This window comes from Alligator sinensis, unplaced genomic scaffold (assembly GCF_000455745.1).
Source record: "Alligator sinensis unplaced genomic scaffold, ASM45574v1 scaffold633_1, whole genome shotgun sequence".
NCBI lineage: Eukaryota > Metazoa > Chordata > Crocodylia > Alligatoridae > Alligator > Alligator sinensis.
Window position 1 is genome coordinate 1,407,404 of NW_005842280.1, and position 14,496 is coordinate 1,421,899.

At 45.3% G+C, this 14,496-nt stretch overlaps 1 protein-coding gene across 1 annotated transcript in view; it reads right to left on the bottom strand.

Annotated features, from left to right (window-relative positions):
• KCNH1 (potassium voltage-gated channel subfamily H member 1) overlaps nucleotides 1-10,119 on the bottom strand; it is a 342,230-nt gene extending 332,111 nt beyond the window's left edge. The window contains exons 1-3 of the mRNA XM_006027988.2: nucleotides 10,083-10,119; nucleotides 9,226-9,349; nucleotides 8,851-8,957 (exon numbers count right to left, since the gene is read on the bottom strand). Of these exons, the coding sequence (XP_006028050.1) occupies nucleotides 8,851-8,957; nucleotides 9,226-9,349; nucleotides 10,083-10,119 (268 nt within the window). The remainder of the gene's footprint in view (nucleotides 1-8,850; nucleotides 8,958-9,225; nucleotides 9,350-10,082) is intronic.
• Nucleotides 10,120-14,496: the final 4,377 nt, after the last annotated feature.

Below are 14,496 nucleotides of genomic sequence, written 5' to 3' on the forward strand. Positions count from 1 at the left end.
TCCTTGTACTTCTTCAGAAAAGGGATGTCATTGGAAAGAGTCTTTGCACTGATGATATTAGAGAAATTTGCAAGAATAAGCTGCTGTCAATACATAAGCCATGTAAAGTCACCAAGGGCAACAGGAACTTGCTTTATCAGTTTGATGAAACCCAGCCATAGTAGTCTGGCCTTCCTGAAGCCAACAGAATTTAGGCATAGGTATTTGACCAGAAAAGGCGGTTGGGTTTCTCATTAGACAAACACTGGGCTAAATCTTCAGTTGGAAGATCCTGACCACCTTATATACCACTTGAGGATTTGTTCTTCTGCTTTTAACAACAACTTCATTTTCTCTGCCGTCTAACATAAGCGCCAACTCCATGAGTGCTCCAGGACTCAAACACCCACCAAAAAAAATTAGCGGATGCTCAGCACCCACAGAGCCATGCTTGTAGATGTTAAAACAAACAAACAAACAAACAACCATTTACCAAAATAAGCAGCGCGTTACTTCAACCCAGCCATGCAGCATCTGTAAAGATCAGGCTCTTCAGCAGGGCTTTTTGGCACTTTTAGCTAAAGCCAATTCAATCAGCTATTAGATAAAAGTGCCAAAAAAGCTGCACTAAAGCTCCCAATCTTTACAGATGCTGCAGAGTCAGGTTGAAGTAACATGCTACCTCTTCAGGGCGTGAGCAGGGTGCTGTGGGGGAACGTGCCAAATTAAAAGTAAAGCACCAAGTTTTTTGTTGGGGGGGGTTACGTCTGCAAGCATCCACCAGCAAAAAAAGTCGGTGCCTATGCCCTCTGATCTCACACTGTGGTTTGTACTAACAATTTAGAAAGTAAGAACTCTGTTTTGGAAACACTACAAGTATAATCTGTTTTGTTCACCGAGTCCCAGAATACTAGAAGTAGGAGGCATCCACTGAAATTAGCAGTTGAAAGGTTTAAAATTAACAAGAGAAAGTTTTTGTCCTTTTTTTTTAACACAACAGGTAGTTAACTTGTGGAATTCATTACCACAGGTGATAGTAGAGGCAGATAGCATAGCCAGGTTCAAAAAGGGACTAGGTAAACTCATGAATGACCTATTAATGGCTACTGAACAGAACGGATGAAGATGTTTCCTTTGGCATCTCTAAACCAATAATGGTGCATGCCACTAAATAGGGGTAGATCCAGTCCAAAGCTCTCCCTCTATATCAGGGGTGGGCAATTATTTTGGACGGACGGCCGCTTACCCAGTTTTGGCAAACTGTCGAGGACCACATGGGTAGCCCCACCCCTTGACAGGTGCTCTGCCCCCTGGTCACCATCTTGGGACCAATGTCCCAGGGCCAGCACTGGTGGGGCCCAGAGCGAGGCGCAGCCTGGCAGGAGTCTGTGGAGCCGGGCTGGGCTGCACCATCAGGGAGAGGGGGGAGCTGGCCCGACTCCATACCCTGCCAGCCGGGCCCCGGTACCCCTGCCACCCTGCTCTAGGCCCTGCCAGCGCTGGCCCTGGGACACTGGTGTAGGCCCCATTCTCCTGCTCACTCCCAGTGCCCCCCAGCCCCATGGTACAGGCAGGTAATCAGCTAGTGCTGAACCTGGGGAAAAACAGCCCCTGGCCCCCCCTCACCCTCCCTGTGTCCTGCGCTCATTGCTGTAGCCACTCACAGCCTGTGCAGGGATGTCTTGAGAAGGCACAGGCAGCCCCACGCAGGCTACGAGAGGCTGCAGCATGGGGTGCCAGGCACAGGTTGGGCGAGGGGCTGCTTTTCCCCTCCCGTGCTCAGCACCAGCTTGTAAGCCGCCCCCACTGCCAGCCTGGGCCCCATGCCGGCTCCGGGCTTGCTCATCAGGGATGCGCGCGGCGGCAGCAGCTGTGGCCCCCCTGCTAGCTGCGCAAGGCAATGTTTGCCATTGCCGCCCCTGTGCTGCCCAGCATGCAAGCTCTGGGTGGGCAGCAGCAGCAAATGCTGCCTGGCACAGCAAGTGGGAGGGCCGCAGCTGCCACCGCCACACACAGCCCCAACGGGCAAGCCTGGAACCAGTGCGAAGCCCAGGCTGGCTGCGTGGGCGGGTTACAAGCCAGTGCTGAGTGCAGGGGGGAAAAGTGGCCCCTTGCCCACTCCACGCCTGGCACCCCACATTGTAGCCACTCGCAGCCCGCATGGGGCCACCCGTGCCTGCTCAGAACAACCCCGTGCCAGCTGCGAGTGGCTGCAGCAGGGAGCACAGGTCACAGGGTGGGCGAGGGGCCGCTTTTCCCTGCATTCAGCTTTTCCCCAGGCTCCTTCCCTGCCCAGGGTCCCACCCGGCCCCCCCTTACGTCCCACCTGAAGTTCCAGCATGGTGCAGCCTCATAGTCCCAGGCCAGAAGCCCTGCTAGGGCTTCAAAATTAATTTTCTAAATTTTGGGGGGGCCCCGCAGGCCAGATAGAATGGTCTCACAAGCCAGATCCGGCCTGCAGGCCGTATTTTGCCCACCCCTGCTCTATATCATCCACCTCTGCCATTGCTGAGGACAGGATACTGGGCTAGATGGACCATGAGTCTGGCCCAGTGTGGCACTTCTTATGGTCTTCTGTTGATACAAGTAGTTTTAAAGAAATCAAATGGATGAAGTTCATCATGTGCAAAGTGCAAGCTCAAGGCCTAAGTGAATTTTGACCAGTAAAATGGATAGGGAGAGTATAATTGCAGGTCACTATTATGGGCTTTCTTTGGTGTACCATCTAAGTGCCTAGACTTGTACACTGAAAGATGTATGCTGGCAAAAACAACATCAATAAGTGAAATAAGTAGATGGACATTACTGATAAAATCCACTCCACCTGTACCCAACCAGAGCCATCAGGCTGCATGCAAGTGAAAAGTATATAATCCAGCAAGTGAAATCTGTTGCTCAGCTACAGGGTAGATCTGAGAAGTAGCCTCTGCAGCCATCATTTCATTACACAAGCTACAGTATCAACTGTGACTCATCTGAACCACTTTACAGTGCATTGAAGCCACCTGGGATCACATCAGCATGGACCCTGTGCCCCATCGCTTGGCCAGACCAGGGCTGGCACAAAAACCTCACTAACAGACACCCCTAAGAGGCTACTATGTCTGCGAGACATCCAACTCTTCCAAATGCATCACTGTGATTTGTCAGTGGTGGAATGTCATTGCTGAGACCAAGTGCAGCTGGAGGACGTGAATATTTGTTTATAAATTTCTGTAATACACCCATATTCCTTCACATGCCAAAGACTAGGAAGTGTCCAGCTGCAACTGAAGAACCTGACAGTATGAAATGGAAAGGTTATTGTTTTAGTTGGACAGTCTCTCTCTCATTCAGTACCAGTATTTAAGCCTGGAGGCAGTTATGTCTTTGTTCTTTAGAGCCTGGTTCAGTTTTTACTACTTTAGTATCTCTTCACTGCGGTACCTTTGTGTAATAAGTAAAAAAAGGTTTTCAGATTTTAAGCAAACACTGCCTTTTCAAATTCCAACAAGAGTTAGGGTTGGGAAAATTACATTTTTACAAATTTAATACCATACATAGTTGCTTCAATTGCAATAGAAGCCACTATATTTAAAAGAAACCCACTTCTTCTCTGTTAGTAACTGAAACTCTATGCCACTGTTAATAAGTGGGAACAAGGAAACAAAGCTAACTAGATATTACAGATGTAATTTGTGTGTTCATTTTCATTCTTCAGGATAAGAGATGTAAAAAGAAAACTACTACTACAAAGAGTGAGGAGTAAATTAGGCTTTTAAAGCTGTGTCAGTTTTAATAATCTAAGGTGTTACCAAGAACACAGGCAATTTTTTTAATATATTGAGCCAAATCCTCAGCAGGAGCGAGTCAGCATAGGTCCACCAATTGCAGTGCAATCTGGCACTGCTTTACATTTCCTTGTGCAAAATATTCCTAGCAGTGTTGCAAATTAACTTATAATAAAATAATGGAATTCCAGCTCTCCCTTGAAATTACTGTAAGCCTGTGTGGTGTTGCTCAAAATTCAAAATTTAGGAAAGCCTTTGCGGTCTCCTCTCAGAGACTTTCATGTACCCTCACTGAGGTCAAGGGGTCCACCAATGAAACTCTGGGGAGAGTTTGGTCTCTGGAAATTTGATCATTCTAATTGCTTCTGCTTTGCCTGAAGAATTCCAGCAGTTGCAGCCCTATGAAGACATACTTCAAATAACCAGTACCAATCTTCACATATCTGCTGTGAAATTAAGGGGCTGACATACCGCTCTGTGAGCTCCTCTCTGAATCTTAATTTCAAGTTCTGTGAAAAGTAACACTCTTGCAATGTTTTAGAGTAGACTTGTGTGTGCCAACTCCATAGGGTAAAACAGACTGTCATTGCTGTAAACCAGTTTAGGACTCTCAGACATGCTAAACCAGTAAAATGATGGACCTTCTAAAGTGCAGAGTAACTATTAACAAACAGGTCACTGTTGTTTAGACAACTGTATCAGAAGATGTATACCAGCTCTGGTTAAGTTATTAAATGACTTCAGCTATTGACTGTGTGTGTCTGCTCTGGCTCCCATAAAATACCCCCCTAAACTGATAGCTAACAAAAGGCTGATTGCTGTTCACAAAGCTACCAAGTATAAGATGAAAGTCAACCTGCTGATTAAATTCCAGTTCCCCTTCAATGACTGTGAAGGTCTCGTTTACCTGCACTTGCTCTCACCTGATACCTTACATTTTAAAATTGCTAAAATTATATTAAATACAGAGATGATCATTTTTTCAAAAAGGTTCATTTTTATAAAATGCTCTGTTTATTCAGCAAAATTTAAATCAAAGCTGTGTTGTTTTTCATATTATGTCTGATATTATTCCTTCCACTTACTAGTTTAGTATCTAACTTGAAAAAAGTGTGTGGGAGGGAGGGGTGGAGAAGGAAGCAAGGAAAAAGAAAAAGACAAAACAGGGAGAAGCCAAAACAATGAAAAATTTCAGAGCTAAGTACTTCATAAAAAATTTAAAGGTCATTTTTTAATCCTATAGATTGAAAAAACATTGGACTTTTTAATGAAAAATCTTTACCATTTTTAACCAGCTTTTATTCCAGCTTTATCTCATATTGACTTTGTTACAGCAGTTGCTTGTTTGGGCATAGTACTGCAATGGGACCATATATGAGAAGAAAGAGGGTTGGTCTTCATGCCAATAAAGGTAAAGAAAAGGGTGCCACTTTAAGAATATGGTTGATGTTTTGAAAATGTTTGAGAATCCTTTATGTTATTGCTTGGTTCCAATTGTATATCATCAGGCAAGGTCTCCCTAACACCAATGGTTTTAGTATCTCTAATATAGTGACACTTCAGTGAGTTGAAAAAATGCACAGCCTTGTAATAATACGTTTGAGTATAGTGGAGATGCATGAAGAAACCATATTTAACTGGCTTATAAAGAGCAGGCAGCACCAGTGACTGACCACTGAGATATGTATTTTACTTAATATCACAAGAATTAAGCACATGGTAAAACTGCTTACAAATCACTTTTTGTTTACCAGTTGCTGCCTCCTCTCTGGATGGTCCTTGTCCTACAATATAAAAGTCCTAGTAGGTGACAGGACCGTGACATGGCAACTTTGGGGCCTTTTTTGCTCAGGGTCCTCTATTCCGTAATGTCTTTTCTTAGAGCCTTGCAACTGAAGACAGGGGAGTGCCTGGAGCGTTCTCCACCGCCTACATACCTATAGCAGGACAGACCCTTGAGGGTGACTGTGGCTTCTCCTGGTGGCCCATTCAAACCTGCCCACTCCAGCTCCTAAGGGTACCCCCTCACTGCTTTTCCTGCCACACAATTGCTACATTACTTTAGGAAGCTGACCCAGAATCCCAGGATGACCCTGGTGGTGTTGCACTTAAGTCCCTTAGCCAGACCCTTGGTCCTACTTATATCACCAGATGCTCAGTCTGCTACTTAAAAATATTCTGCACTTTGTAAGCATTGCCTATGCCCTCCTGGCCCTAATTGTACCTGAGGGGCACCAATCCTGGCCCTCACTTCCCCCCCATAGCCAGACCCATGCCTCACAGGTTCTGCCTTAATTCCATTCTGACCTATGCAGAGCTGTTGCCGCCATTTGGCTTAGTCCACCAGGTCCCTGACCCTTGCACAGCTGTATCTTGGCCTCATCCCTGTATAACAGGGAATGCCTCCCAGGCACCCAACCTGTGACCCACAACTGCCCATATGTAGACACACCTAAACCTCCAGTCAGAAACAGAAGCACAAGCAAACTGCTTCAAACTAAAACACTTCAACCCTGTTCTGGGTCACTATCCCACAGCAACTCCTACTCTCCATTTAGCTGTCTCCTTCTAGCTCTCTGGGCTGACTATAGGTCTAGCTCCAACAGCCTCATGCCCCAGGAGCTCCTCTCCCTGAAGAGGTCAGGGCCAGTCTGCCTTCTCTGGTCCTAGAGCTAGACTTATCTCTCCTTCTACCAGATCTTGATTCTCTAAACCAGGCACAGGGGTTTCTCCTTTGCCCACTAATAACCCTACTCCCTTCTGCTGCAGCCAATCCAGCTGCTCAGCAGTCTGTACTTATCTGACTTCTTGGAGTTCTGCCCCTTTACAGCTTATTGTAGGGCAGCTGACTTCAGGATAACCACACAGTTTTGTAGCTCCTATCCCTTGTCATCTACAGGCTGCTTACTTTCTAGCAGCAGGCCTTTGCTCAGCTGCCTACATCAGATTGCAGATCTTGCCCTACTGCCCTTTTCGTTTTAAAGTAACAGGAGCCCTTGCTCCCTCTTACAGTACTTTGCTTTAAACATGCATGAGGGACACAGAAGCCCAAGGTCCCTTCCAGCCGCTAAAAAACTGAAACTATGCTACTACAGTCCATATGCTCTACCAGTGACAGGGTAGCAGCTGCATAGCTATGCTGTGCCAAATCCCTGGTTAGCTGAGAGGATTTTTTCCTCTGGCCACCCTTAGATCCCATGAAAACATCTTATTTACTTGGCTCTGGAGGCATGGAGGTCAGTTGCATTTGTCCCTGTAGAATTAGACTAGGAATAGTAATAAACTGCAAGACACAGGTAAACACTAGAAGCAGAAGACAGTCAGGGAGATGCAATCAGAGAGACTATATGCTATTCAAGAGGTGTACACAGCTTCTCATGATAGGGATTAGTAAAGATGTGCTCCAGGAAAGCCCCAAGCAATAGAGCAGTCTCAGAGGTAATGGTGCCTCAGACTGCATTATAATATGCACAAAATAAGAGCAGAGACAGAAGAAAGGAAAATAAGCTGGGGTAGGAATGTTTTCTCTCAAAATGAGGACAAAGCCAATGAGATGTATCCTGACTTCACCGGAACAGCCTATATTCTGAAAACAAGGGACAAAGCAGGCCTGTGGGTTGGTACTGGCAGGCAGAGACTTTATTATCCTTCAGTAGCCCATGTGAAATGTCTTTGCTTCTTTTGGATAGCCATACGCAACTGGTACTACTTGGCAAGCTCAGCAGGAAGACAAAGGACCTAATATGCTAGGAAACCTGATTTTAGAAATGGCCCCTCAATATCAAGGCTGAGACAAATTGGTGAGACACGTTTAGGAAAATGATGTAGTAGCAACCTGTACAGTGAGTAAAGAGGTAATCTTCTAATAGTCAGCAGAGGTGCTTGGGTTGGGACCCCTTGTATTTAAATGAGAAGCAGCTGGCATCAGGATGGTCTATGCAAGTGATCCTTCACCAGGAGCTGCTTCCTTTTACTATTTCACTTGAGCTTGCATTGTTCAATCAATGAGCAAGCTGCAAAACTCATCTTTTAAAAAAAGGGGACTTCTGGGACCAAGTTGAAGTCATCAGAGGGTTGGTATGTAGGAACAACTGTATCGCCATCACAAAGTAATCCACGGACAAATTTATGGAGTTTCATGGGCTCCATCCTCCCCACGGACCCCAGGACTCTCTCTTCCAAGGCCTGTTCTGACCCCACACTCTGCCCTCCAATGGGCTCAGGCCCTCTATTCTTCTGACCTCTCTCTCTCTTGCTGGGCCAGTCAGGACCTCCGTACCTTCCACAACCACCAGGAGTTATTCACCACCAGCCCTCTCGTGCCACTGTCCCTGTCCTCTGGCCTATCTGTTCCAAGGACCGGTTTGCCCTTTTCAGGTGCTGCTCTTTGTTACCTGAGCTTTGGGCATCCTGGTCCTCCACTCTCTGCCATCCCTCTCCATGCTATGGGCTCACATGCTCCTAGTCCCAGGCCCAGTCTGTTGCTAGGCTCAGTGCTGCTTAACTGCAGCTCAGCAGTTATCAAGAGCCCTACTGCCAGGACCTCTTCTCACAGCACCAGTCAGGGCTTATGTACCTCAAGCCCAGCTGACCCCCTAATCAGTCCCCGCCTCCCTGCCACCTGCAAGCTGCTTCTCAGGCAGCCTCTGCTCTTAAAGTGACTGGTGCACCAAGCACCCTGTCACAATGAGGAAAAACTGAAAAATATTTCATTTTCTGTCAACCCAAAATGATTTATGTTTTTTTTTTTCAGTTTGGCAACTGTATAATATATTATTCCATGTAATAATATTCACTCAGTACAACACCTGAATTGGAATTGAGTTGGAATTCAAAAGGCAAAATAATAAGTGGAGGATTATTTGTACTAAAGTCTTTTAAAGACTTTTAAAGCAAGAAGTCTTCACTTTTGCAGTCTGATGCATATGGGCAGACTCCTGTGTCCACAACATCAGTGGGTCTTCATAGGACACAAGTGTCTGCTCTTATGGATCAAGGTGTAGGACTGAGGCTTAATATTAAAGCAAGGACTGCCATCTCTCAGGCTGACAAACTGGAAGCATATGTAACATGTACATTTTTTTTTAAAGATGCAACTTACTGTTTTTTTTGTACATCAAGATTTCAAAGGAGTTCATCTCGTAGTTTTCAAATGTTTGCCGGACCTTGTCAATTGTATCTTTGTCTGTCAGCTCTCCATACATAAAACTGCAAACAAGCCAAAGAATTCACGTAAGATACTGGAGGAATAAACTAAGCCATTTGTTTACAGTGTGAAAAAGGTTTAACCAAAAATTGCCCTTGTCAGATTTTGTCGTATTGTTTCACCTGCTAAGCATAACTGACAGATACAGCCTGGGGAGATTAAAGAGAAAACTGGAATAAACAGATTGGATTCCCAACCTCCCCCACCCTCTTCAAGCAACAACATACCATTACAAGTTATTTAGTAGAAAGTAAATCCGCTCTCAAATACCTGCAGGTGCTGCTCTTTTGCATAACTTCTGCTCTGTGATAGCCTGATAGCTTGCAAAATCCATCATTGCTGTACACAATGGGCCAATCCACTATCTGGGCATTGCCCAAGACAAAATTAGTATCTGTTTGAAAGAACACATCAGTTAGATATTAGATAGGTCTGTGTCTGCACTTCCTGGTTCTATCCACTTTGGGACCCAAGCCTGCTCACTTTACTCAGTGTATTCCTATGGAAGAAGTCAACATGATTTAAATTTGAGTTCCCTACCTAAAACCTGAGTGATGGAGCTCTATACAAATGAAAGGCAGGGGAGAAGAAATCAGTCCCACCCTAGTGCCAGAGTATGGTTTTTAACACAGCTCTTCCTCCCTGCCACTGAAATCCAGCCCTACACAAAAACATCTAAGCACCACTCAGTCAACACTCCCTCCAAAGGGGGTGCAAGCACCTACTCTGGATTCTTTTAAGAAATGTTTGGATGCTTATCTTGCTGGGATCCTTTGACCCTAGCTGACCCTGCCCCTGGGGCAGGGGGTTGGACTCGATGATCTTCCGAGGTCCCTTCCAGCCCTAATGTCTATGAAATCTATGAACACATTGGGGATCGGTTATTTTTTATTAATGTAAACTCAGCACCCATCACTGCTGCCAACACCCTTTCAATGGCAGGCAGGACACTGAGCCCCACTCATTGTCACCCATGGTCTGAACATGGTACCTTCTGTTGTGCATCCATGGCAGGGTCAATTTTCCACCTGCAGAATAAAGCAATCAGGATTCAAGCCTTGATGCTCACGTGAACTTTGTGCATTGCTAGTGCATAAAATGATACTACATTCAAACACTGAGCCTACTGCTTCTTGCACACAGAGGCAGAATCTCCACTGACATGGATCTTGTGCAGCCAGGTACACCAATCCAGACTGAGAACAAAATGCTATTACTTGTATGGGTGGATGGGGCCACTAAATAGCTGACATTGTAGGCTCTCCTCTGACAGCTGCAAGTGATTACATAAACAAGGAAGCTGAGAATCCGGCCCACCAGCTCTTTGAAAACTATTTAAAAACCTCCACCTGAGTTTCACCCTCAGTGATACAGAAGGTTATTTTTAAGGGCATTTGTAGATAACACTTTAAAGCAGGTTTAAAGCGGGTTAAATGCCTTTTGCACCACTTAAATGGCATTGCTGTTTGCACATTCAGCAGTATATCGCACGTTAATTTCAGCCACTGTAGCACTTTCGGTGGCATAATGCGCCTTACATGACTTTGGGCCACAGCAAATGACTTTGGGTTACTGCAAAGTAAAACACCTCCGAGGAGTTTTAGTTCCTAAACCCTACAGCTGCGGAGGGAAGCACCGGGCCCCATGCATCTCAGGGGCTGTGCATGCAGCCCCTGTAGGCAGCCCAGGAAGGCAGGCTCCACAGAACAGGGGGTGGGGGGTGGCAAGCCTGATCATTTTGTTTTCCCCTCAGAGCCTACCTGCCTGAGCTTCAAGGGGACCCAGTGCTTCCCTTCACGGCTGCAATGCCCCCCCAGGACCACCTGAGATGGGTGCCTGTGGTGGGGGGCCCCTGGATGGGGGGCTGCCGCAGAGGGAAGCACCAGCGCCCCTCCCTCCCTTCCCCCCCCGCCCCACAGCTCAGGGACTGCTCTGCCCACTGCTTCAATATGGGGAGAATTAAACCCCCGTGTCATGTACAAACCCCCTAAGAGTCCACAATGCTAGCTAATTTTCTGTATTTGCTGCTCACTCTGGCTGATCAAATATTTATGGCTTTCACCAGTGATTCTTGCAAGTGAAAGACACAAACAAGACTATTAGGAATTTTAAATTGTAAAGAATTTAAGCCACAAAAAGAGCTCTCTTCCAAATCTTTGGTAGAAAGGATGAAGGGGTTTAAACAGAGTACATCTTCAGGCATCCAGTTCTACTGCACATTTCCACTCACAATATGAAAAGCATCCTTATATACCCCTCAGAGCAAAATATACCAGTAATATAGCTATTACCTATATACATACAGACATTTTAACTGCTTTGTTTCTTACAAACTATTTTAAGTCTCATGGTTTTTTGTCTGAGTGTCTTGTCCCAGAAACAATATGTGTACTTTACCCCTCACTATGAATAAATAAGTCATTCTTTTCATTGCTGAATCAAGTCCCTGTAGGGTTTGCTGAGGAGAAGGGAAGAGAAGAGGGGTTGTTTGGTTTACTTCGAATGCTGCATTCCATCTTGCCATCAAGAAACATGAAAAGCAACAATGGAAGAAATTTCAGGTCACATTCTGCCCTGGCCTCAATTATTTTGATGATTTTTCCATGAATATTGGCTGCCATCTACCCTGTCCCAAGAGGTAAATTCTAACCCCAGAGCTGAGCTGTGCAAAGGATTCTTTTACTAACTTAAATGATGACTCTCCACTTGCATCTAAACACAGACTGTTCCAGGTACAGTCAGGATTCCAGTTACAGAACATCTTTTCTATAGTCATTTTAAGTACTTAACTGACTCCCATCATCTTCATGGTTGAGTACCTCACAATCTTTAAAGTATTCACTCTCACAATGTGTCTGTGAGATGGGTAAGTACTTTTATCTCTATCTTATAGATGAGGAACTGAGGGCTAGAGCCATGAAGGGACTTAGACATTGCACTGCTGAGCCTATTTTTCAGGCATCTGGTTCCTGCCACCTCGAGTGAGGTGCCTAAACTTCCTGGAAATGGCACAGGAAGACTTGGGCAACTCAGGATGGAATTGTCAAGAGCCAGCAAGCTGTGAACATAGCTAACCAAGCTAGTCAACTGATAAACCCAAAGGAAACACTTACATTCCACCCTATTCTAGGACTCAGGCTTTTAACTTTTTCAAGAAACTGAATGTCCAGTTTTGAAGCAGGGACTGAAACCTGGGGTCTCAGAGGAAAATAGGAGCTGTCCTAATGTGCTACATTTATCTCCTTACTCCACTCTCCAAAAGGAACATAGTTTTGTGCCTATTTGGGGCCTGCCCCTTAGATGTGTGTAACTCAGTATAAATCTCAGTTGATACATGTTTTGGATTGACAAAGGACTGCAAGATAGGGACAAAAACTTCCCCTGTACAGTTCCTTCTGATGAATCACCTCTCCGCATGACTAGTCTGTTCGCTTCCTTCCTTGTGTCCTTGTGACAAGGTATTTAGCAGAATTAAAAGAGTAATTGGAATCTGATAAGGCCGTGCCATGAGCACTTCTGCTATGGCCCTAAACTTGTGACCTCTGAGCTGTCAATTTTGCACTTTAGCACCCAGACCACCTCAGCCCCACTTGTTCTCTGAACATTCCCAATACTACCATCTGAGCTCAGTTGCACTAACACAACTTTACATTTCTTTAAGATCTCTGACAATACACTATGCTAAAAAAGCTCATAATCCATGAAGCAATCACTCCTCACCATAAGGACCAACAGTTATTGAGGCAACTCTTGCCTCCCTCCTCTTCAGAGACACAGAGTTCCAGAGGTAACAGAGGATCTGAGGTTCTGCAATTCAAAAGGAAGGAGGGACTCTTTTGTGGGCCCCTGAGTACCATAGGGCTCAGGGATTTCCAAGTGGACATGCAAGGCCAGGAAACAAGCAGCCCAGAGAAGAATGCAATTGAACAGAGCCATCATTCCTTGCTTTTTGACAAAGCCACATTATCCATCTCTCTTCATGGAATGAGGTAGAAATACTGACCAGGGCTGCTGTAGCCCTAAGGAAATTTTGGGAGGTTTCCTTTCCCACAGTCCAACCAGATCTTCCAGGTAGTTTACTCAGACACAATTAGTTTACTTGGACAGTTTAGAAGGACAAAGGTTTGGGGCACTCTCTCATTCCAAACAAATTAGCAGCCAAGGACCAAAGCTCTAGGACTTTGCATCAGTGAGGTCTGTTAAATGGAGCACTCTGATTTCAACAAGTCAGATCCCAATCTAGCTCTCAGCCTAAATTTGGAGCCAAGTGCAAATTGGTCTTTAAACCACACCCTTCCATTCCCCCATTCCTAATCCTAGAGCTGGCTGGGAACCAATCCATCTGAACCTGCAGAGCATCTTAGAGCAGTACAAGCTGTTGTAATTCCTGGCAGGTGCCATTTGCACTGTTAGGCACCATAAATGCAACTGGTTGAAGGAGCACTCCAATCGCATTTATTCCCCTGCTGGCCATGCCCCCTGTGCATATGACCAAGAGAAGATGAGCCATTATGGCATTGCTATGCTACCCCATGCTGGGTTTATGGAAGGGAGGGAGAATCCGACATTGGTTACTTAAGAAGTATATGCACCAGCTCTTATATGCTCAAAGGCGAGACCGCTTTGAAATATTAATTTAAAATACACCAAGTCGTAATAGGTTTGAGGCAGGGTGGGACAGAAAGAATGCATTTTGAATCCCTTGAAAACATTTAAATGTTTTATGTTTGTTTTTCCCACCCCCAGGAGTATTTGGCAAAATCATTTACACAGCAACCATGCATAGAAAAAATCCTTTCCAAATAGTAACTGTGTCAGTGAGTAATGATTCCATGGGAAAAAGAAAGGGTGAGTGGAATGGTCAGTTTTTAGAAGGTCAGCTACAGCCTCTGACTCCCAGGAGAAACCAAGCTGTCCCTCTCAGGTTGATACAATTGAATTGATCCACCCTGCTGCCCCCATACATCATCTCATTTAAATTGTCCCCATTTTCAGTAGATCAATATGCCAAAGAATCAGAAGCACCACAAAGATTCACAACTGATCCTACCAATTATTTAAGAGGAAAAATAAAAAGGCTTCAGTGAAGTAACTTCCTTGAGAAAGAGAACTCAAGGAATGGACACCCCTCCTCTCCACTCCTGCCTGTGCTAATCCTACCCCACATGCACATTCCTACTCCACATCTATACTAGCTTTCCCTATGATCCAGCTCATGCACCCCTACCCACCACAATATTACAAGCCAACATATGAGCTCTGTCTCCCCTGACCTTTAGCTGATCTGTAAGGTTGGGTTTGTGGCCTGATGCAACTGCCACCCCAACTCACACCAATGGAGCTATTCACAAGTTTCACCAAAGTGAGTGAAGAATCAGGCCCGCCCACCCACCACATTGTACAGAGTACAGAGTACTTCTTCCAGTGCCTGTTAACACCTCCAACAGTCCCTCACAGAACATAAATTAATTTACTAGTACCTGAGGATAGACTAGTACCAGCATTTATCAGGCAGTATGTGAATGTCATGTCATATCTCTA